General features: G+C 42.4%; 1 protein-coding gene across 1 annotated transcript in view; it reads right to left on the minus strand.

The window, feature by feature from the left end:
* Nucleotides 1–24283, minus strand: part of LOC133350589 (cadherin-related family member 2-like) — a 51321-nt gene that overhangs the window by 11714 nt on the left and 15324 nt on the right. The window contains 23 exon segments of the mRNA XM_061565083.1: nt 1002–1104; nt 1443–1603; nt 2443–2498; nt 2832–2903; nt 3750–3806; nt 3809–4351; nt 5104–5176; nt 5442–5681; nt 6194–6440; nt 8719–8783; nt 9583–9735; nt 11087–11131; nt 11133–11216; nt 11218–11235; nt 12173–12397; nt 13155–13276; nt 14404–14479; nt 16084–16209; nt 16985–17098; nt 20077–20163; nt 20263–20355; nt 22588–22656; nt 23606–23742. Of these exon segments, the coding sequence (XP_061421067.1) occupies nt 1002–1104; nt 1443–1603; nt 2443–2498; nt 2832–2903; nt 3750–3806; nt 3809–4351; nt 5104–5176; nt 5442–5681; nt 6194–6440; nt 8719–8783; nt 9583–9735; nt 11087–11131; nt 11133–11216; nt 11218–11235; nt 12173–12397; nt 13155–13276; nt 14404–14479; nt 16084–16209; nt 16985–17098; nt 20077–20163; nt 20263–20355; nt 22588–22656; nt 23606–23742 (2966 nt within the window).

Raw genomic sequence — 24283 nt, forward strand, 5'->3', positions numbered from 1 at the left:
TTATACTTTGTCCTTCATTTGATTACCGTTTGTAACGGACCGAGTTTATAAAAGTGTGTTGAGTTTGGAGAAGCCATTCGAGGCCATCCGGTGTTGCCAGGTGATTTCCATTTGTACCTCTTTTTAAAAGTGTGTGGGGCGATGATCGATAACGCTGAGTAATATATTGCACTTCACTTACAGAGAAGACACACGGAGACCCACAGACTCACACAGAAATCCATCGCCTCACAAAGGGACCCATATCCTAACATAGAGATATATAATACACGATACAATTTGGTGTCTACTGGATATCTTTGAACTACTGGACATCTGTGAAAAAGAGCTTCATAGCTCATCGGATTCCTCCAATCTAAACAAAAAACATCTGATTCTGATAATGTGATGTACATGTGTATGTTGAACTTCTTTCGCACTGTACATAGCCAACCATGCTAATATGTGTGGGTAAGGACAACACACTAAACACAAAAAAATTAACCCGTAAAAACAACGTTTTTCACTATAAATCCTTTATATGCGTGGCGGCTAGAGTCCTCTGGCTTGAGATGGCTGCCACCTATGGGTCAGATGATTGCCTGCCACCATTAAGCAATTGGTAATTAAATATAAAAAAAAAAAATTCCTAAAAAGTGTAAAATTTTGGAAAAAATTTTCACGAAAATAAATTGTCACGCACAACGAGTCTGTGTGCAAAATGTCAGCTCGATTGGATCACGGGAAGTGGGTTAAAAAACGACCGAAAGATTTGCACGGTCGTAAGCACGCAAGCAAGCAAGCAAGTGAACTTAATATAGAGGATTTAAAAAGCAAGGGGTTGTCTTTCACCACAGCCATACTTCGAAATTCACCACTCATGCAGGAGGTATCTGCATCTTCCTTCACATGTGTTTTTCTAACACGGTTAAGTGCCGTCCAGGGTCTTAAAGGTGGACTTTGTGCTGACCACCGCACTGAGGAGGCGTATGTAAAGTTGTGCTGGAAGGACGATGACGTACGGTGAAGTCGGTCGATGCTCTAAGCTGAGGACTCCCGTTGTCCGACACTGTCACGGTGATGATGTACCTTCCGTCCTGCGCAGGGTTTATGGCTCTTGTTATGCTGTGTAAAAAAACAAAAAAAGATGCACGCAAAAAATACAAATTTAGTTTGACCACTAATTGAAATTAGGTTAATGACCCCGCACTCAAAGGAACAAGAAAAAAATCACGCACACAACAGCTGACAATTCAAGCAAAGGCCCAAAATTATAATTTTTAACGATGAACGTAAATGTCTCGAAGGCATTGCTATTGACGAACGCGCTGAGGTGTTGTTATCCGAGTGTTTGTGCACCACCCACTGCCACCACAGCCTCACAGGTGTCTTGTGTCATTTCGCCGGCGCTGCCGTGGTGTGAGTAAAGTGGCAAAGCCACCACGGTGACGGCGTCCACTCACCCCATGGAGCCCGTGTACTGGTTGTTGTTTTCGCTCGCTTGGGTCTCCATGGAGAATATGTTCACATCCTGCTCCTCCGATATGTTGTTGGAATGAACCAGCAGCAGCTTCGTCACACTGAACCTGAGCTTGGCGTTTTCTCCCTCGTCACTGTCTGTCGCCTATGCAGAATAACAATAACGCATCGTAGCAACAGCAGTAAAAGCACTCGATGCATTCGTCAATAATAATGTAAATGGAATGTATGTTGAATTTCTTTCGCACTCTGCATAGCCAACTGTGCTAATCGTAGGTGCGAAAATACATAACAGGCGACGTTTCAATTAAGGAAAAAAAATATTGCTATGAAGAATGAGCATTGCTCAAAATGTCTCCTTTAAAAAAAGGTGTTTATATTTATTTATTTTGACCAAGAGTCCAATACAAGGGGGTGAAACACATGCCATGAGCGAGCGGTAAATCCGGCGCCATCATTTTAGAGACCGGACGAGATATATATATATTTTTTCCTTTTAAGGCACACAGTGTTACGTTTTGAGAGTTTTTTTTGTTTGATATTTGTGCTTATGCGCCACTGCCAATGCAGCATCGCCGAATAATTTGCCTTTAATAACGCATCTTAGGTTTTTTTTTAGTCATTTCATTGTTTCTAATTTGTGACTGTTGTCGAAATTACACACCTCAATTTCACTGATAATTGGTATCGAAATTCCACTAGACACGCTGAATTGGTAAGTTGTATCTGTATTATATATTTTTTCCTATCTACGTGGCTTTACCGAAAGACCCAAAGAATATTAAGTCCTGCAGTCACGAAAGCTTTAAGTCAAAATTTTAATGTAATTTATCATTTTAATGTATTTTGCCCATCTTCACTGTTACTCCGAACTTAAACTTTTTGTACAGTACGTGGTATAGGTCGCGTGCAAACACTTAAAATGAGCGTGTGGTGGAGAGCTAGACAAAGATTCCAATGAATAATGGAAAACAAATACTTTACCTGCCAAATTTCTGGAAACACGTATTTATCATTCGCAATTTCTGCAACGATTACACCTGCGAAGGCAAACACGTAGATTTCATTTAGCTGGGGTCAACAAACACAAACATGTCTGTGACTTTGGAAACGTACTGAGGTTTATTTTGCTTATCCACATTTGTCGCGCGTAGGCCCACGTGGACAGCAACAAACAGCAACTGGCGATGGTGTGATGGATGAGCGATAATGCGTCTCTTGCATTGAGCGAGGTTATCACCGCAACGTGAGGAAATAAACGATGGGAGGGAATTCCAAAGTGGAGCAGTGCGTGGGAAGGAATCAGAAATAAAAGTGCCGTGACATGCAGTGTGGTCAAGTATATGTTGCTATGGCATCCTGTGTAAACATACCTGTCGAAGGTCTTATTTGGAAAATGGGATCATTGTCATTGGCATCCACAATGTTGATTGTGAGTACACCAGCTGTGTTGATAAAAAGGATAATGGTTGTTAAGAAACCTGAGATAGCCCACGTGATTGAGCATCAGTAAAATATATGCAAATATGCAAGATCTCCCTTGACGCAAACTTTGTCTCATTAAGCTGTCACCTGCTAAAATAATAGTTAACCGAATTCCAGCTCACATAAGAGTCGTTAATGCATGCGAGGCTGTATCTGAAATCATGAATATGAAATATCATCTATCACGATTATAAGCGTAAAGTAGAATTTATATTTGTTTCTTCTGCACGTAACCCATTTATATTGTCTCAAGTATATAATGATCCTTAATTAAGGAGTTCCCAAATGGCTACACCTAAGCACCAGAAGATGTGTGCTTTCTTCACAGAAGACAAACGCAGCTATCTTAAAACGTAATGGTGATTTCACTCCACAACAGCGTATTACAGATTTCTAACACATTACTTTACGACCCAAACACAGCTTTATGATGATGCTGATGATGACGGCATTATTGAGTAATGGCCTGTGCTTCATTTCTCACTCAATATTTTCCAGAACGCTGCTAAACTGGCTTTTAGTTCGGGATTATCTGCATCAGGACACTACCACTAGAGTACAAAGAAGGCCTATCCACAATAACGTATATTATTGTAACATACGTTCCTCTGAACAAGTTTATACAAATTCCATGAATAACGTAACTGTGAGATGGATGTGGCATCCCAGAAATAATTTCGAGGACAACAGTTCCGGACAGTTCCGGGTGAAATTATGTACTGGCAATGGCTGTAGGCAAATTGTTCTTGCACTCTTAACACGCCGTTCGGGCCTATTCTAAGCATCTTATTATTCAGCTCACTTACAGGTAAAATTTCTGCTTTTCACTGTCGCAAGATCAATGAGGACCACAGTGAGATCCACCTGGTGATCTTCTCAAAGTCCACCTCGATGTCACCATAGTAGACGGTTCCAGATGTGCTGTTGATCTCAAACCACCTGGCGCATTCCGATTTGTTGACACTATTCACTCCTTTGTAGCAAGAGTGGTCGCTGATGAAAAACTTCAGGTCCGCGTCCGTGTCCTTGTCAAATCCAGTCACGTTGGCCACCATCGCCCCAGGCCGTCCGTTCTCGACGGCATCGACGCTGCGGGGCAAATCCTTGATTTCCGGAGTCTCGTCGTTTACGTCTGTGATGAGGACCGTAACAGTGGTGCTTGAGCTGCGCTCCGGGAAGCCCAAGTCAGTCGCCACGATCACCATCGTGTAGATTTTGTCTACCTCGTAGTCGAGCTGGTTGCCGGAATCCACTGATATGTTGCCGACGAAGTCTAAAGAGCCGTCGGCTATCGGAACAGCTCTGATCAGGAAGTTTCCTCGCGACCCACTGAAGATGCTGTAGCTGACGCGATTGTTCGGGGGGCTGACGTCAGAGTCCGGAGCGTGAACGCTCACCACAAAATGTCCTGCGTGAAAATAAAAAAAATGTTTATATTTGCGTGCACATGTGCAGCGCATAAGTACATACAACATACACTCGTGCACATTTGCAAGATACACAAATACAAATATTAATTATATTTACAAATGGATTTGAATTGATGGGGCTTCACCCATTCATAGTTAAGTGTGTGTACATATACAGTAAAACCGTTGGTCTGCGAGTGTTTTGCAAGACGAGCAAACTTTTAAAATAAATATTAATTTTATAAACGAGCGAGGTCTTGCAATACGAGTAGTACGTATACGCTTTGTCTGCCGAGCGTCACATGATCACAACTGATATTACGAGTGCTTTGATATACGAGTGCTTTGGATTACAAACCCGTTTCCGGAACGAATTATGCTCGCAATCCGAGGTTTTACTCTATATAATGCAATATATCATGCAGATGCATATACACCTGCACATAGGTAAACGTGCATTGTGACTGAGATGCACACAAGACGTCCTGTATATGGCAAAGTAGAACTCCTCTTATCTGCAGTGATGTAGGGGATGAATATCGGGGATCCTATTATCCGCAATGTTCTCTGCCAATTTACTTCACATATCTTTGGGGGGGGGCAAATCCGTGGATAATCGTGCAGAATAATAATAATTGGGGTGCGGATAATGAGTTTTTGCGGGTGATATGGTTGCAGATAAAGAGACATTCTACTAATATATATGCTTTAGCAAAATTAACACAAATCAATGTCAACATTGTTATGTTACCTGCGATTGCGTCTTCTGGGATGGAAGCAGTGTACACCGGCTTTGTGAAGACCGGAGTTTCGTCATTCAAATCCTAACAAAATACACATCATAAAGAATGTTAAACAGCGTTTGTTGTGCCATAGTCTTTATTATTATTTTTTGCTCAACAGTTTTGTTGTGAATATTGTGATTGTACTTCATTGTCATAATTCATTATATTATTGAAACCTTGCGCAGATGTGGTGGCGCATGCAGAAGAAGAAGGAGAGAGAGAGAGATCAGTAGAAAGGCTGCGATGGGAAATCCGGTTGTTTTGCGCTGCTGGGCGTTAGCGGATGACGGCGCGTCCAACCTACCTCCACCTTGACGACGACCGACACGGTGGAGTTGAGCGGAGGATTTCCCTGATCCTGTGCCATCACCGTGAGGTTGAACATCCCATTCAGCGACGGGTCCATGGACTCTGCGTCCAGATGCCCGCTGACGGTCAGCTTTCCCGAGGCGGCGTCGATGGTGAAATTCGAGAAGTCGTCCCCTCCGAAGATGGAGTACGTGATGTTGCTGTTCTGGGTGCCTTCCTCATCTTTATCCGTGGCCTTCGCCGTGCCAGGTGATCAACAAGAGGAGGCAACAGCAACCGCCGCGTGTTACGAGACGTTCTTTGAACATGACACTCGTTTTGTAAGAGGAGCATGGCGCCCTCTGCAATGTTTGTGCACGTGAATAGAGGCGAAAGGTGCTGCCCTACAATTTCTTGCTCACGCCACTGCAAGGGCCTCCACTACAGGGGGGCTCCAGAGGAACCCCCTCGAGAGGCTGTTTTTTGGGCCTACTCTTCCACGTTGAAAAAGAGATGGGAATACCCACACTTTGCCCCACCACACGTACCCTGTCGATCGACCGTGGTGGAATTGTATAACTTTAGTATTTATATTTGCATATTGAACTTCTTTCGCACCGTACGTAGCCAACCGTGTTTCAACTGAACAAGCCACCGAGTCCTTAGATAACATAGAGATTACAAAACTAATGTTGGGTCTAAAATGTATTAATTTAATACAAACAGGAGCTTTGGCGTTGGTAAAACCGCGTGCGGAGCATGTCCTACCAGGATTAAAATGGGATCGTTGACCATGTTCTCTTTGTAGAATGCCGTGTAGGTCATCTGCTGGAACCGGGGAATGTTGTCATTGACGTCCAACACGTTGATCTGCAGGGGCACGCTCGAGACGCGGCCCCCACCGTCCATGGCGATGACGTTGGCGTAGAACACAGGCTTCGTCTCGCGGTCAAGCTGCTTTTTGTCACGCACGCTAAGCGCTCCCGTCACATTGTCCACCTGGAACGTGTCCCTCCTGCGCGCAGAAAAACATATTGCGGAGTCCGTTTAACGTTCGTCGCTGTTGTTTTTTGTTAATCGTCGCATCGGTGAGATTGCAACCGTTGAGGCATTAGAGTGGAGGCTGTAAAAAGATTCCAAAGGTCAACGAGCTGCCATTTCATGGCGCTCGCATGAAGTGGCTGAGAGAGTTTGTCCTTGTCATCAGCCAGGTGAAAATGTAAAATGGCTGCCCTGCCATTTTGCAAGCGGTATCGTGCACATGAATTGCAAGTCAAGATGAGGAAAAAAAGCAGTCACACGGTTGTTTATTTGAGAAATGTATATGGTAATGACTCTTGGCATGGAAATTTTAAGGTAATTACTTCACCCTTCCAGTTTATATTCTGGTTGTGTACGGTTTAGTCTTTAGACCCTGAACTGACTGTTCAACTTTGGTCAAAAGAGAAATGCCTTATAAAACACTGTTTTTGAGCACATCTACCGGCTATAGCTTCAGAAGAAAACATCGTATGCACCAGACACTGCTGATCTGTCTTGCACAATGCTGTTTTATCGAACACATGTTTTGGTTATACACCACACGGTTCACTTATTGAGGTACGTTTTACCGGAACACGGGGGAGGTGACGCTTCGGCCCTGCGTCGCTTTGACGCCACTAAGATTCTCATCTCCGTGTCGACGAGTACAGTAGATGCTGGGGGGGAAATCTCGTGACCATCTGCCCTCCCCAACACTCGCATGCGGTCTCCCTCCACGTCTAAGCCCCCTATAACACCCCCACCAACATCATCATCATCATCTTCTTCTTTGCCTTGATCATCGGCGTCATTCATTGTACATAAATTAAAAATTTTCATATAGTTTTTTTAAGTGTTACATTTTGTCCCATATTTAACTTTTTTACATGTATGCTACATGCGTGATTTTTTGTTGTTGGCATGACAACAAGGGGAGGGGGGGGGGAATCACATAGAATAATAAGTTGAACAAAGAGGGGGTGATAATGTCGTACCAAGGAACGCAACCCTATTTTCCCCACGAGGTCTATTATCTGTCAGACGCAGTTTTTGCTCAACACGGACGTAACCCTCAACGCTTTTGGCGAGGTTATTGTGGTGCTTCAAATACGAGATTCAAAATGATAACCTGGGTCTGTCCCCAAACCTGGAAAACTCTTGTAAACCAATCCTATTAAGGGGTTTGCTCGAGAGAATATTAATCTTGCCTCACTGGCGCCTGGTGACGGAGCAAATGGGAAACTAATTGAAAAAAACCACTGTTTATTATGACATAATCCATTACCTTTCTTCATATATCCAACCAGGTATAACCTCTTCAAACAGTTCTCGAATCGCCATAGGATGGATGTACCAGTGTGCTTGGGTCAGCAGATACAAATCAGTATTTTAAAAATGACGTTTCGCACCTCCGATTAGCACAGTTGACTACGTATGGTGCTAAAGAAGTTCAGCATACGTATATTTATCGGCGACAAACAGGACCCTGCGGGGTGGGCTGGTAGGAACGAATAACCAAAGAATATAAACATAATGTATTATTACACTTGTTTAGCCAGGAAAGCCCCACTGAGTCGAAAGGTTTTTGTAGGGTCCTGCCAAGTGTTTGCAGTAGGGAGCGATGTTGCTACAGCTAATCGGACGATCCGAAGGGAGATTTTGAGGCCTAGTTCTAGGCTTTAGACCTAGCTGTAGGCTTTAGGGCGCTGTGAGTTAATTTTTAATTTAAATGTTTTAATTATTAATGTATAATTTAAATGTTTTAATTATTAATGTAAAAGCTTTAAATGTAATTTTTTTCTATTTTAAAACATCAGGGAATGTAACATTGTTAAACATTAACTCCCTTTCACACACGCGGGGGTACGATACGAAGGGAGACTTTGAGGCCTAGTTCTAGGCTTTAGGCCTAGCTGTAGGCTTTAGGGCGCTGTGAGTTTTTTTATTTCATTTCAAAGTTGCAATTAAAAGCTATCTCAGGGAATTATAAGGGAATGTTACACGTGTTTAGCCAGGAAAGCCTAATTAATTTAAATGTTTTAATTAAAAGCTATTTGAGGGAATTATAAGGGAATGTTACACTTGTTTAGCCAGGAAAGCCTCACAGAGTCTAAAGGTTTTTGTAGGGTCATGCCAAGTGTTTTCAGTAGGGGGCGATGTTGCTACACGTAATCGGACATCGGACGGACGATATAATCTATTGTAGGCTGATCCACTTCGTTCCTACCAGTATAAAGTACTGCATCACAGTAGCTGAAACTAGCGATACTCACACATCTGTTGCACCAGAAAGGCTGAACAATATTTCTCCAAAGCTTCCTGAGTCGATGTCGGTAGCCTGGGCAACAAAATGAAATGATGTACAAAGGACATTTATGTTAGGAAATATGATATCTTCTAGTTTACGGGCATTTATTTTTATTTTAGTCGTTCTCTTCGGGCAGTATTTCCTGGTCGTGGCTCGACTCTGGCTTTGCCTCTTACAGAGAGAGCTCAGCTCAAGGTTTGAGCCGCTCAACTCGGGGTTGAGCCGCTAGGTACCTTTCAAAGACGCATGGGCGGCTCAGCCATGGCTCGGCTCACCGAAATCCTGAGCCTGGCTGGGACTGTGCTCAGAACCGGCTCAAGTTAAGCGTGGCTTTGAGCCGCCTCACCTGAGCCAAGCCTGAAACGAACCATGCCTAAGAATACAGGCCTTAGTCTAGTCGACTAAAGCAGTAAAAATGCTAGTCTACTCTTAGTTGTATAAAAAGGTCACGAGAGAGGCTTGCAATCCCCCCCCCCCAACCCTCCCAAATATTATTAAGTCAACCAATCAACGAATTAAATTATTAATATACAATTACGACCTTACTAAATTGTCTCAAGTCTGCGTCTTCATTCATATTCCTTCATTTTGGCTTCATAGTCGCGCTTAGGTCATTGGTGGTCAGGAGTCGCAGACATCGTCACAAACAATCATTTTCGTCCACTCACAGTCATCGTTGACGAACGTAAAAAAAAATACCGTGCCGACAAATATTTGTTGTCACCTATCTTGGGAGCAAAACTTATGCTGCCTTCATGCAAGGATTTTTGATTGTGCTAATGAATGTATACATGTGCTCTATAAGTGTGTGTGTATATGCAGAGCTCACTTCAATTATATGTATAAAGTCACCATTACTTGCGCCCTCTGACACATTGACGTAGATATTTTCGTCAGAAAATGTTGGGCTGTTGTCGTTAATGTCGACGAGGTTAATAGTCACGATGGCCGTCGTGGTGAAGTTACCATTTGTGGCAGTGACCTGTAAGTACAAAGAGACACAGACTTCTCATTTAGGCAGAATACTGTATTCATGGTAACTCTATAATGAGTTCACAGTTATTTATGACAAATAGGAAGAAGCAGATGAGCACATGTGTCTTTTCAAAACAATAAAATATAAGTACATTTTTGTCATCCTTCCCCAGCACCTCCGATTAGCACGGTTGGCTACATACGGTGGTGAAAGAAGTTCAACATGCTGTACATATGTAATAAAGGACTCTTTCTCAGTGTCGATCTCCGTTGTCCTTTATTTGGGTTCGTGTAAATCTCGCTCCCACGGCGTCCTCGCTCAGGCCCGCGTCTCCTCCGTCGATCACTCCACAGCCACACTGCTGCTCCGCTCTGCAGCCAGCCTTCCCGAGCCCGCTAGCCCTCTGCGCCCTGACACCGATGGCCGACGGTGCCGAGGTCTCCCAACACGTGGCGATCGCGCCACCCTCCTCGTACTGCCCAGCGTGGCCTCCTCCCGTTCCACTCCGTCTCAACTCCCCGATCCCCTACGGTTCTCTCCCTAAATCCTCTCCCCCACGTGACCCTAACTCCTCCCTCTCCTCACGTGACCCAGACTCCGCCCTCCTCAATCCTTGCTCGCATTACACATACATATTTCAGTATACTCTAGTTATCTTGTACATTCGATGAAAGGCATTATAGCGTGACGAAAAAACATGTAACAAACGAAATCTGACAAGTGCACCGCGAAGCAAGGAGGGGTGCACGCGTGGAATTGCACTGACCAAGGCATACATATAGATGGAGAAAATATTAAACACCTCTTGATTTGCTGGTGACATTATAATGCTCAATGGGGTGAACTACAGGAGATCTTAGAATAACTTAATGAAGGATGTGGAGTTGGGGCCAAGTTAAGTGGAAAACGAAGACGACTTACAACAAAGTCACGTAGTTAGAAATAAAATAAAACAAACTACGACGTTTCGATCGCAACACAAGAGGTCGTAATCAGGCAAAGGAGGCAGCCTCTAAAGGCAAACTGTTTATAGTTTGACTCCTTTGCCTGATGACGACCGCTTGTGTTGTGATCGAAATGTCGTGATTTGTTTTACTCTATTTCTAACTACGTGACTTTTACTGAAAGAACCAAAGAGTATGGATTCCTGCAGTCACGAAAGCTTCAAATCAAGATTGACTTATGACAAGTTCAACAAGACTAATCAAGGTACATATTTCTGTACAGGCCAATAAAAGTGCAATATTTTGTTATAGACGCTTAATTTTGTTTCTTTTTCTGTCTCTGGTGATACTGATAAGTGAATTATTGTGTTTGGACATTTGCCGAGTGTCTCTGTGGATGGTGAGTGCCATACCTGCACATATAACACTTGGATCTTTTCATAATCCAACTGACTTTTCAGTTTTGACTCGGATGGTGAGAGGGCCTTCATTTATGGTTACGTTGGGCACGATTTCAAAGACTGTTGTGTTTATGGAAAGGACTAACTTCGCCATTCTCCCCCTGAATGAAAAAAAAATAGCAACGTTAAAAGCCTCGACCAACAACTGCTGCCACTGCAGCTTAATTCAATGAGAGTAGGAACAAATAAAGATGAAGGCGCAGCCCTGCAATTTGCTTTGCTCACACCACTGCTGGTGGAAGGGCCTCCAATAGAGGAGGCTCAAAGGAGCCCCTTCTAATGTTTTTTTGCTTTACTCTTCCACACAGGGCCAGACACTGTGGAAGAGGTGGAAATACCCACACTTTACCCCAGCACATGCCTTGCCGGAAGAATGAATCGAACCCGGCAACCTCTGGATTGGAAGTCCAGTGTGATACCATTACACCATGGCAACATCTGATTACAAACATGCATAAGAATTCATTGTTATGTGTGCAGTACACAGAAATACACTCCAGAACTTTAATTGTCTGACACTCTTAGGTACAATATCTATGACGTATAATATTTACATTAACTGTGTATTTAATGATTATATATACCGTGCACACAGTTCAAATGTGAAAACAAATTCTTGCCATATAAAAATGCACAACACTGTAAAATCAGGTCATAGTTCTAACTTTAGCTTTGCCAGTGTGTGCTTGTCTTTCTGTTTGGGGAGTAGTGGCGCATCGGTTAGCGCACTGCGCTACAATCTCAGGCAACCTCAGCTCAGTCCACATTGTTGGATAACACAGTGCCAAGTAATATTTCTTGTCCCTGGGCCTCCACTAGGTTTCCCTCGGCCTTAAATGGGTACCTCTGTTGCGGTGTATGACCAGCACTGGGAAGGCAGGTGGTTGGGCATGTAGCTGGCCTGACCCTTGACCTCCTTGGTAACGCCCCAATCTTAACAGGTAATCGCTCACAGCACTTGCCCCCAAACAGTTTGTATGTTTTTATGGGGGGAGGGACCTTTGTGTGCGTGTGTGTGTGGAAAATAGAAAAGCTTACCTTATCGGGGTCCCTTATGTACATGTTGAGGTTTGAGATCGGTGACCCGGCTGAACTCTGTTCGGGTAAGTACACGTCAAACGTGCTGCTAATACTGCCCATGGGCTCGTCGGCCGTCTTCAGGTAAAACGTGGGCTCATTGTCGTTCTCATCCATCACCGTCACTATGATTGTAGCTGTGGCGTTGGAAGGACCAGTATGGTTGCCATTGAGTACCTCGGAAGCCTTGGGAAGGAAAATGACATGCACACCATTGTGTAAAACACAATGAAATTGTGCCGATATCGTAATTCGAAATAGTTTAATGAACTGCAACAGTGAGTATTAACACGATCATCAATTACACAAAAATATATTTAATATTATTGGTTCTTTCGGTAAAGTCAGGTAGAAGGCAAATAATAAAATAATAAAAATATATAACAATACAATTATCACGACGTTTCGACTGCAACACAAGCAATCATCATCAGGTGAGAAATCCACAGCAATAAAATTTGAAAAAAGTGTTTTATTCTATTGTTTTTTTTATTATTTTCCTTCTACGTGACTTTACCGAAAGAACCAAGAATATGAATCCCTGCATTCACGAAAGCTTTAAATAAAAATATATATTTAATGTTCATACAATTATTACGCAGCCTTTGTACAATCAAGCGCTGGAAGAACCCCCCCCCCCCCCACTGCCAAAAGCCTGTTGGTCATGGGGTTTAATTTACCATCCACCACCACGCTGGTAAATGCATGGGGCCATATATATGTGGGAGCACGTATTGCAGTGCCCTCGGCTGGTCACCCCGCAGCCCTGCAGAAGCCTGTAACACGTGCATGGCGATCACCCATCCAAGCACTATCCCAGGCTCAGTCTTGCTTGGCTTCTGCAATCTGATGAGATCGGGCGCATTCTGGGAGAGCTGGTCTTAAGCAAGGTGTGACTTGGTCACAAACCACACTATTACTGTTGTTATTTAATTATACGAACCTGGACATAGAATGTGATGGTATCACCGGGCTGGATGTAGGTGGTGTTTTCTCGGTCAATACGTGCGGCCGTTTGTATTTCCCCAGTTGCATTATTAATCTTGAAATTGCCGTTCATGTCACCTGGAGAAATGTGGAGAGCAGGACACACACAGCATTCCTTTCTAAATAGTAGAGCAAAACATTTCATATCGAGACCTCGATTTTTCATTTTGTGGGCACACCGCTCCAGATCCAAACCATGCAATTCACCCAGCTCCACGTTTGAAGCATTTCCATGAAGTTGTAAGAACGTCGCCAAAACATTTACATGTTGCAAAAGCATTATTAGATTTTACTTTAAGAAATGTGTAGACTCAACCCGAACATATCTTTAAGAATTATAAACAGATTTTGCTTTAAAGTAATTTAAGCCCAATTTTTAGTCAGCACTGCGTTGTTATCTCAATTCTATTACGGTATATAGAATACTAGCTTTACTACCCGGCTTCACTCGGAACTTGGAGTTACGACACCCCAGTGGTGATGTTCACACACCACACCAGTTACTCGTTTGAGGATGAGACGACCTAGGGGAGGCCCAGGACCGGTTCAAATAATCGTCACCAGTGGTGGCCATGAGCAGGAATCGAACTCGGGTCGCCGGGTTCGTAGCATGGCGCGCTAACCACTACACTACAATGCGTTACGCTTCCACGTGCGCGGGTCACATGACAGATTTGACGTCACTGTGACGTCACTGTGATGTCACTGTGACGTCACTGCGACATCCCTCGTATATTTTCTAAAGCACTTCAATACGGGCGTCATTTGAGTGCTATTATGGATGGGCCTGACCAATATGTAACAAAAAAATTCTCAAGAACGAAGTTTCAAACCTGTTTGGGGCATCCTGGTTTCAGAGTAACGACAGTTGCTGGGTTCTGTCATCGTTCAATAAATTCACAAGGGCCAATTTGAACATCCTACAGCCGATATGGCAACTACGAGACCGATGCAAGATGAAAATAAACTGGCGCAGGGGGTCTGTCGTTGTGAAACACGAACTATCGAGCACATCATCCACAGTTGTCCCCTCAGATATATTTCGACGGAGGAAATGGAAGATCTTCACTTGGGTGTCACCCATCTCGTGGCTAAACAGCCCAGAATTAGAAGTGTTTATATCCAAACGCAGCCATATATATGCAAGAAGAACTAATAGGGCCATAAGCTGCCACTGTAATTATTTAGATTGAAATAATCGTTACCTTTAAGTTCATATTCAATTCGATTGTTGATGCCCTTGTCTCCGTCCACAGCTGTCACAGACAAAACAAAGGTGCCCTGGCCAACAAAAGAACAACAAGTCTGATTACACATCAAAAACATGTACAGACTATAAGAAATGTAAGTGAACGGCTTAGGACAAAAATACATCCAATCTGGCTAATCAAGTATTTGTACATTTATATCTCCTCTCATGTTTTGTTATATTGCCCACTGTAGTTTCTCAACATGGCCCAAAGTTGAACATTATGAAGAAAAATGCAATGGATTGCTGAAATAAAGCTCCATGCCTACAGGCACTAGATGAGTAGTTTCTCACGATGGCCATTAGCTACTTTGCTCCCGTGAAGTACGTGAACGACAGTCGAGTCGATTGTGGGACTACCTGCCTCTGACAATTTTAAGAATTGTTGCCAACAGAGTAAGGCATTATCTTAGCTACTCTACAGTAGCGTTAACATCTGAAAGCGCCAAAGCACAGAGGCAAAACAATCGACTCTAAAATAAAGTTCGTCAATGTGATTTCCTGGAGAAGCAGCTTTTAGTGTAGACGGTCCTCACCTGCGACACAGCCTGCCAGGGGATCTGCAGGCTTCAGAATCATGAAGCACTTTTGAAATAAATCTCAAAACTTCATTTTTTAAACTTGCTTTTAATTAGGATGTTCTTATTGTGTTATTTGTATCATGTCTTTGCTAGAAATTTGTTACGTGATTTTATTTTGCCTACAATTTCACTTTTATTACTCTTTGGCTCTTTCGGCAAAGTCACGTATAAAGAGAAAATAACAAATTAAATAATAGCATACGACATTTCGATTGCAACACAAGCAATCATCATCAGGTATAAATGATACGTTAATTTGTTATTTTCTTTTTTCGGTGTGAAGCTTTCGTGACTGCAGGGATTCATCTTCTTGGTTCTTTCGGTAAAGTCACGTAGAATGGAAATAATAAAAATTAAACATAATAAAATACAATTCTCACGACGTTTCGGCCACAACGCAAGCAGCCGTCCTCAGGTGGAGAGCAGGTCTGCGTTGTGGCCGAAACGTCGTGAGAATTGTATTTTATTATGTTTAATTTTTATTATTTTCATTCTACGTGACTTTACCGAAAGAACCAAGAAGAGGTTGTTATTTTCTCTTTATACGTGACTTTACCGAAAGAACCAAAGAGTAATTCCTGCAGTCACGAAAGCTCCAAATTAAGTTTTCACTTTTATTGTTCATGCCTGTAATGCAGTATGTATTGCATTTGCACGAATTATGTTATAGAAATAAAGTTTGATTTATTGATTAAATGAGCATTGAAGTGGTGCCCATCTGTTTACAGTCCAGAACTAGTGGTGGAAAATTCCACAATTCCTCTGACAGGAGTAAGTATATCAATAGGACAAGTAGTGTCGACTTCCCCGTATTGTGTGACCCAGAGGGATGGTGGGATGAGTCAACCCCCTACCACAGTTTGGACTCAAAACCTTCTGATTGCGAGCCACTCCCTCAACTCACTCTCTGCACCACAGCGTGGATGAATGTGTGTTTTTTTACTCTGCAAAGCACCAATATAAGTTTATAATATTACTGAAATCAAAGTTGGCTGCGCAAGTTTGAAATGTATCTAATGTGTTTGTGGCGTGTGCATGTTCGGTCGTGATGTTACCACAGGGGAGTTCTCCATTATGTTTTTTTGGTAAATTTCATTTCTGAATTCTGGCGGCAGATTGGGCTGGTCCTCAACGTTAACGATCAGAATTGCAGCTGAACTCAACGGGATGTCTCCCTTGTCCTGAACACAACAACACAACACCATCCAGTCACCGTGTACAATCGCGTTAACGTTTTAGCTCTCCTATCCGTTTTCGGGAAAGCAGCCCATATATGAACTCAGGATTTCAATGTTGTTACCACAGCACTATTGTAGAGACATTAGTATGTATGCTGAACTTATTTTGCACTCTACATAGCCAACTGTGCTAATCGGAGGTGCAGGGGAAGGATATCAAACTAAACACAAAAGGCAGTTTAAAAAAATAGGTTTCAATTTAGAATTAAAAGTGCATAAGTCCAGTGGCTACCTAAGCAATCAAAACCATGCTCCTCACTTATTATCAATCCTGCTACAGTTGTCTTATATTTTGTCAAGGAGGCATAAGTTCGTTAATAAGATTCAGCAACATCAGCAAGAAATGTGTTTCAACTTGTTTCACATTTTACGGTAATCTCTATTTTAACCAACATTCCTTCAAAAACAAATTTTCTCAAATATATCTGATTAAAAATCATCCATTTCTGGAAAACAAAAATATCTTACATTCATATATTGTGAAGTGAATAAAACAGCTTACAGATTATTCATGAACACTCCCTTAAATCGGAAAGATGTAAACTATATTTAGTGGCTCCGAACAAGCGTCATTGCCTCAAATGTTTGCCTGGTATATTTATTTTTCCCCATTAAAGGATGGCGTTACAGACTCATCTGGTGAGGGCTTTGAGAATTGTGCCTGTGCACAACTGCCCAAGCGTCCTTTAATGTTTTAAGTGAACAAATTGTGACTCACCGAGGCATTGATCTTGATCTGATAGACAATGTTTTCAGCGTAATCAAGTCTTCCATTAATAAAGATACTTCCGTTGTTGGCATCTATTGTGAATATGTTTGTGTTCGGAACAACCTGGAAACAACAGCAGCAGGCACAGATGTAAGCATTGCCAATATTATTGTTTATTTCCATGTGCATTGAATATTGTGAATATATTGTGCTTGTATATTGCAAATATTTTGTGTTCGGAACAACCTGGAAACAACAGCAGCAGGCACAGATGTAAGCATTGGCATTATTATTGTTTATTTCCATGTGCATTGTACTTACGATATATACTATATTGTACTTTAAGGCAATAATGCAATATGTATATCATAGTAGTGATATATAAATGTATGTGTGTTGAACTTCTTTGACACTGTATGTAGCCAACCATACTAATCGGAGGTACGGGGGAAGGACAACAAACTAAACACAAAAAGCAATTCTAAAGAAATGAGTTTAAGGCCGAGTTGACCTAAGGGGGGAGACATGATTGGTTCAAAATTTCGCCACCGTTATTGGTCGTGTAGAGCTCTTTGTCAGTTCACTGCTGGAAGAGGGCCCTCTATTAACCAAGCCAGACGTGCGGATTGTCTGTGACCATACTACATGCATGACCATACATGACCATATTGACATGTATGACCATACATGATGATACATATTGGCATGTAATACATGTACGACCATACATGGCCATACATGACCGTGATTGTCTGTGACCATATTTCACCAACATGCCAAGTGCGGGCTTGTGGAAGCGGGGAGCATAGATGCGGGACAGTTCAGCAGTGGATTTTACTGCACCGGCTTCTGCTTCCCACAGCACCTGATAACACCTGTTATGCATTGCGGTCACCCATGCAGCCAACTATCCAAGGTCAACCCTGTTTGTCTTGAGGTCTTATGAGATTGGGTGAATTCTGTGTGATTTGGTCATCGGCATAAATAAGCTATGAGAGGTTTTACTGACAATAAACTAAATATCACCGACACTGTTTTAAAACACACAGCAGTACAGTACTGTAATACTATTCATAGCTGTATGGAAATCGTGAATACAGTGCAATCATTTGCCCTTTTATTTTGACACAGCAATATCAGTGAAGTAATGCATTTATTGATGCTACAATTTTTATTTTCCCAGTGTATCAGCTCTTATGGACCTTCGGGGCCAATGTGTTAAAGCAGGATGCGTTGAAGCAAGCGAACTCTGGACTGGTTTCAACATGCTGGTTGCTTATCAGCAGTGGGGTATGTTGTCCTTAGTAACAGTGCCCTATTCTAGCACGTGGAAAGATGGGATTGCTTTTGTGTTAGTATATTTATTTATTACCCATGCAACCTCCAGATGATACATACCACACAAAATGTCGTACTTTTGTTATGTTTACATTTCATACTTTTATATGCAATGTTATATGCTACGTTGTATTCAATTCATGTCCAAATCAAGACATGTTAAATAATTATCCACGTCACATGAATTATATTGAAACACCGATGCTAAAAGCAAAGGTGCCGTCTGGCAATTGCTTGCTCACACTACTTCTGGAGGAAGAGCCTCCGCTGCAGGGAGTTTGAGAGAACCCCCGAGAGAGGGTATTTGGCCTTCTCTTCCACTGCCGGCGAGACGGCTTGGGAGAGATGGGAGTACCCACGGTTTTATCCCACCGCACGTAACGCAGTGTACCCATTTATAGTGTGGGTGCACAGAGGCAGAAGGTGGGGATGGAATTTAATTGTATGTAAAAACTCGCACCATTATTATATTAACTGTCGCGGGGGGATTTCAAACTGGATTTCAAAGTCCAACCTGTTAACCATTACATGACGGGCAGCATTCATGGCCTGATATGCAATAAAGATATTTAAAACATTCTGTTTAGGAATGTCTGCAAATGGGAACCAAAGGTGTCCAATAGGATTAGGTGGGGGGAATTGAGAAAGTTGCCCATTATTTCCTATACCACAGATAGCGAGTAAATGAATTAAACCGGCAAACACCAAATTACACGTCCGGTATAACAATAATTTCAAGTTGTAATGTGCCGCAAAGTATTCGCTTGTTCCCAAAGAGAGAGAGACCAACTCAGAGGCGCGAGGAACCGCAGACGAGCGGGAAAGGCAGCCAGGTGGTGAGCCGACATCAAATTCCCCTCCAAGCTCTGCAGTTTTATATATTAAAGTATTAGCGCCCAATAAGGAAACCGGAGCACCAACACGTGCGAAGGAGCAACACTCTATCCCACAAAGATGGAATAGGTGGATTCCACATTTGCTGTACCGCCTTCTCCTGGCAAGCAAGGGTGTTGCACCTCGACAGCCACGGGAAGGAATTTTAACAATTTACACCATTGGAACCTCATTTGCCAGTAAAAATATGTTGATTGGTCTACACCCGAGACAGCTTTCTCGGGTGTGCACATTATCAGAGTTATGTTTTTTGTTTGCATTATGACTGCAGGTATTGTGGTCTATGCAAACATGACTCCTTGTAAAAAGGTGTTAGTTTTGTTTCCAGATAGAAGGGTAAAAAAACAATTATCAATTTTAACAATGTTTGTGTGATCCACTGACCCTCGCCTGCACAGTGCTGGCTTACCACCCACATATATATTCTATCCATGACACCACGGCCGCATCGTGAAACACTAAAAATATATATTTTTAAATGTTAATTCTAGATTTGAAGCTTTCGTGACTGCAAGGATTCATATTCTTAGGTTTTTTCGGTAAAGTCACGTAGGTAAAACATCAAAATTAATAAAAATAAAATAAAATAAAGATCATGACGTTTCGGAGGCAACACAAGTCTCCGTCATCAGGTGGGACCGTCACAGCCAGATTAGCTGCATCAAGTGAGGCAATGATTCAAGATGTAATCCCTTAAAAGCGAGTTGGGGGGGGAGGAGAGGGGGGGGGGAGTTCATCAGAATGTGGTAGCCAATGAATACAAAATATTGATCGGGAAATTATGTGTATATACATTCTGTTTTATGCTGTTGTCCAAACAAGGCATAGCAATATTTGTGCAATCGTGCGGTGTGAAAGGGTTAACTTGCCTCCATTTTATAGCCAACTCTGCCAAAATTTCCACCATCTTTATCTTCAGCGGTGACGTTAAAAAAATTTTCATGTACATATTCTTTCTGCGAATAAAAACATTTTTACACCGTTTAATGAAAACCATTACCGTATTCTGACTGGATGGATACAAATCTTGATGGTAATGTGATCTCTGCCATTACCTCTGCTAAAGTAATTTGATACGGAAGCCCCTTGAACTCTGGAATGTTGTCATTGGCATCCAAAACGATGATTGTCAGAACTCTTCTGTCAGCCTAAAAAGTAAAAAATAAGCAACGCGATTAATATTTCACCATGAAAAGCAAACAAAACTTCACGTCCTTCCAGAATAATATACTCTACAGGAATCGCCAAGGCATATCATTATTGGGCTGAGGTTGAGGCGTGACGTCACCACGGACTCAGTGTGACGTCATCACGCAGATGTGCACACTTGCAGTTGACCGTGCACCGGGAAGCAAGGAAAACTTTAAAAAATTTAATATTACGATAACATTATTCCGTTTTCTGTGTGTATATGGGTAAGTATGTGCCACTTTTAACAAACTTTCACAAATCCATAATTTTCAAGGGGCGTGTAAGAATTTGGTATCCATTGAATGACGGTCTATAGATGTGCATCAAAAAAATTTTTATTTTTAAATCTACGACCTTTCCGGCTTCATTCACACTTCTTCACAGCTTACTTCATTGGCAGTCTACCCATAGGGATATCTTCTATGGATACATACTGTACCTCTCCTCTCCCATCCCTTAAATACTCACGACCCTTGCTTCTAGAACCTTCTCGCCACCGTTACAAAGTAACCAAACTCCCGTCTAATCCCGTCTGAATCCACTTGCCAATCCAATGCTCGCCGGTGGAACAGACCGTCAATCGTCAGTGGCCGTTTCGACTGACCAATCAGGATTATGCCGAACAGCGATTAATGAGCTATGAGATCATTAATAATATCGCATTTGACATCCGTTACGCAGGTAATTCAGCATTACGATAATTTGCAAATGCGAGCTAAATTATATGTCTTATTTAACTTTAATGTTTACAAGTCCGTAAACATTAAAGCTAAATATGTATACATGTGAAGTATTGGAAAATGACGGCAGGAACTCCTTGACGGGTAACACACTTTTTATTAAATCTTGACGTGTCACAATACAACGTGTGGTCTCTATTCTTCTGACTATACACTTCACTTAACTCGTGTAGACTCTATGCCTCTGGCTACACACACTTCACTTGACTCGTGTAGACCCTATGCCTCTGGCTACACACAATGCATTCGACTCGTGTAGACCCTATGCCTCTGGCTACACACAATGCATTCGCCTCTGGGTTACACAGAGTCCCGGTCCCCTTAGGACAGCGGGACTAGGTACCGCAGGGCCCTATCTCTTCGTCCCCGTCTTCAGTCTTCGCTGGTTACACACTGCCCTTACGCCTGTGTGCATCCCCTTATATAGCCCCTGCTCACGGGAGACGGAGCGGATGCGGACCTCGACGTGAGCATCGCTCCTTAGTTAACCAATGACGACGCGCTATCTCTACGATCCGTTTTCCCCAGCGCGTGTTACCACTACTCAACCAATCACACCGCGCTGCCACCCGATCACTCCCTCTCAAGCGCGTCACCGGCACACAGCCAATCAGCACCACATAACCCACGACCCCGCGCTGACCCCTGATCCTTCACCGTCAGCGCGCGTCACCACATACACAGCCAATCACTACGCGCTGGCACACGATCCCTACCCCAGCGCGTATCACCACTACACATGTGTATGCATGTCTTGTCATTTCAGATTAACGTTTTTTCCATATAAAGTAGGATGGCAGATCAATATATTTCAATTAAACAATTGTTTGCAAAACACCTGGGAAAAAACCGTACTGCACAATGTTTTTTTTCTGGACCAATTATTTCCGGCAGATCTTGATCGAAATGAAACGTCGGGTGAACAACGCAAGATGGTGTACAGTTTAAAAACGTTAAGTGACAATGAAAAGGAGCATAACAGTGTCCCTTAATAAGGTTTCAACCAGGGCATATTAACCACCATTGTATACGCATCAGAAACACGAACAATACACAGCGAACGTCGGACGTGTGCAAAAAAGCGCTTGATGATGGACGTATGGAATTAAAAGTAGAGAAACAGACGAGGGAAGGACCAGGGAAGAAGTGCAACCCAGGGACATGTTGACACTTTGCTTAAAAAGCGACCCTGCTCGATGGACAAGACTGGCGAGAGAATGGAAGCTAAAGGAGGGAGTTTTCTCGACAGGAGTTATGGCATTATCTGTGAAGAAATAAGCATCTGTAACAAAAGATCTTTATAGCTTATCAAATTCCTCCAGTATAAATACATATTCTGATTCTCATCCTGGATTGTGGCAGCACAGGACCATGAGGAATGGCAAATGGTGTAGCGAGGCCATCAGCAAGCAGTGGAGATGATGAGGAATTAAGAACATAAACACTTACGGTATAAACTACATCTTTAATGATGGCTTGAACTGTAAACTGCTCATTCTTTTCTGGGGTAGCATATTCCTGTTGGGGATGTAAATCATTGAGCACACATTATTCATTTATGAAAATGGAATTAAAGCAAAACACTAGTTATGATTATGATCACACCTTCCCAAATGTGGGATATACATTACTATCATGAAGTAATTTAATATGCTTGACAACAGTTACGCAAAACATGATAGATGCACAACAAACAAGCTAAAAAAATGTTCCCCCATTCACATATTTATTTTAACACATAGGATTTCGCGATCAATATTATCCAATTTAGTACGCCATTCTGGCGATTTGCCTGATGATGCTGGATGTAATTACCAGCGAAACGTCATACTCAAAAATTGTAAATGTTGTGGATTCACTCTTCAACACACCAGTGGGCTAAAGTAGTGAACTATTTGTCTTTTGTCAACGTGACACTTTTTTGCTGATTGACCGTGTCGGGTGGTGGAGGGTTAACGCGATCTAACCCAAAAAGTTTATTATGGATAATATTGGTCGCGAATGCCTACGTGTTAAACAAACTCTTCACTGGTTTTGACATGCATTGTCTCATCAGCAGAGTCAGGCTTGCTTAAACCAATGCTAGAGAACTGTTCGATCTTTATAGGCAAGGAACCTGTTAAATAATAAATGCAAAGCTCCTCTCTCAAGTTAATGGAAATATCCTTGGCCTTATATACAGTAAATATTTTTTTTTATCTTCTGTTCGTGAATGCTTATAAATAGGCAGCCAAAAGGATGAGGTGGGGTGGGGGTGATTTGAAATTCTTGCTCATTGTTTAAACTGGCCCGCCGGGAGACTGAACAGGTAACCGCTGAATTACTAACCATTACACCTGGGCAAACAATCTGTCACGGCAGAATCTCACTCGAGTATAGTGCTTTAAAAAAAAAGTAAAAAAATGTAAACCTGACATTTCAATCAGATTAAAGCTATGCAATTGTGCCTCCGTAATTTAGTACTCACCTCACGATCTATGGTGGACTTCAGAGTCACGACTCCCGTGATACTATTGATCGTGAAGTAACGAGTCGCTTCAGACCCACTGAGGCTGTACGTAATTACACCGTCATCTTGTGCCAACACCGTGAATACATCGGTACCTACAGGAAGCATGCAGCAGAGAACGCAAAACATGAGAATGTATATTTTAAACATCATGGACTGTACTATATTTTTTTGTGAGCACTAATGTCTGACTTAAAAAATAGACTTGATTTTCAGTGTATTGTTTATAAAAGCAGCATACACAAAATACGGCTCACAGAAGGGCCTCCACTAGAGACCACTCTCGACAGCCCATCGAGAGGGTATCTTGGCCTAGTCTCAGATTAAGTAGCCATACCGCACTTTACGCCATCACACGCATCCTGCCGCCGTTAGACTACCCTTAACTATTTGTATTTTACCAGGTGAGGCCCACTGAGCTATATAGCTCTTGTACAAAAGTGGCCTGGCCACAAATGATAGCTCAACGAAGTGGCTTATCATATGGAAATGTTATAGCAACCAAATACTCTAAACGCATGTTTCTAAACGTGGAGGGAAAAACCGGAGGATCCGGAGAGAGAACACGCAAACTCCAAATATACAGCAGGCATCAGGGTCAGGATCAAACCCACGACCCTCCTCTATACCAGACTA

This window comes from Lethenteron reissneri, chromosome 34, assembly GCF_015708825.2.
Source record: "Lethenteron reissneri isolate LAM-NWPU_2019-01 chromosome 34, ASM1570882v1, whole genome shotgun sequence".
NCBI lineage: Eukaryota > Metazoa > Chordata > Hyperoartia > Petromyzontiformes > Petromyzontidae > Lethenteron > Lethenteron reissneri.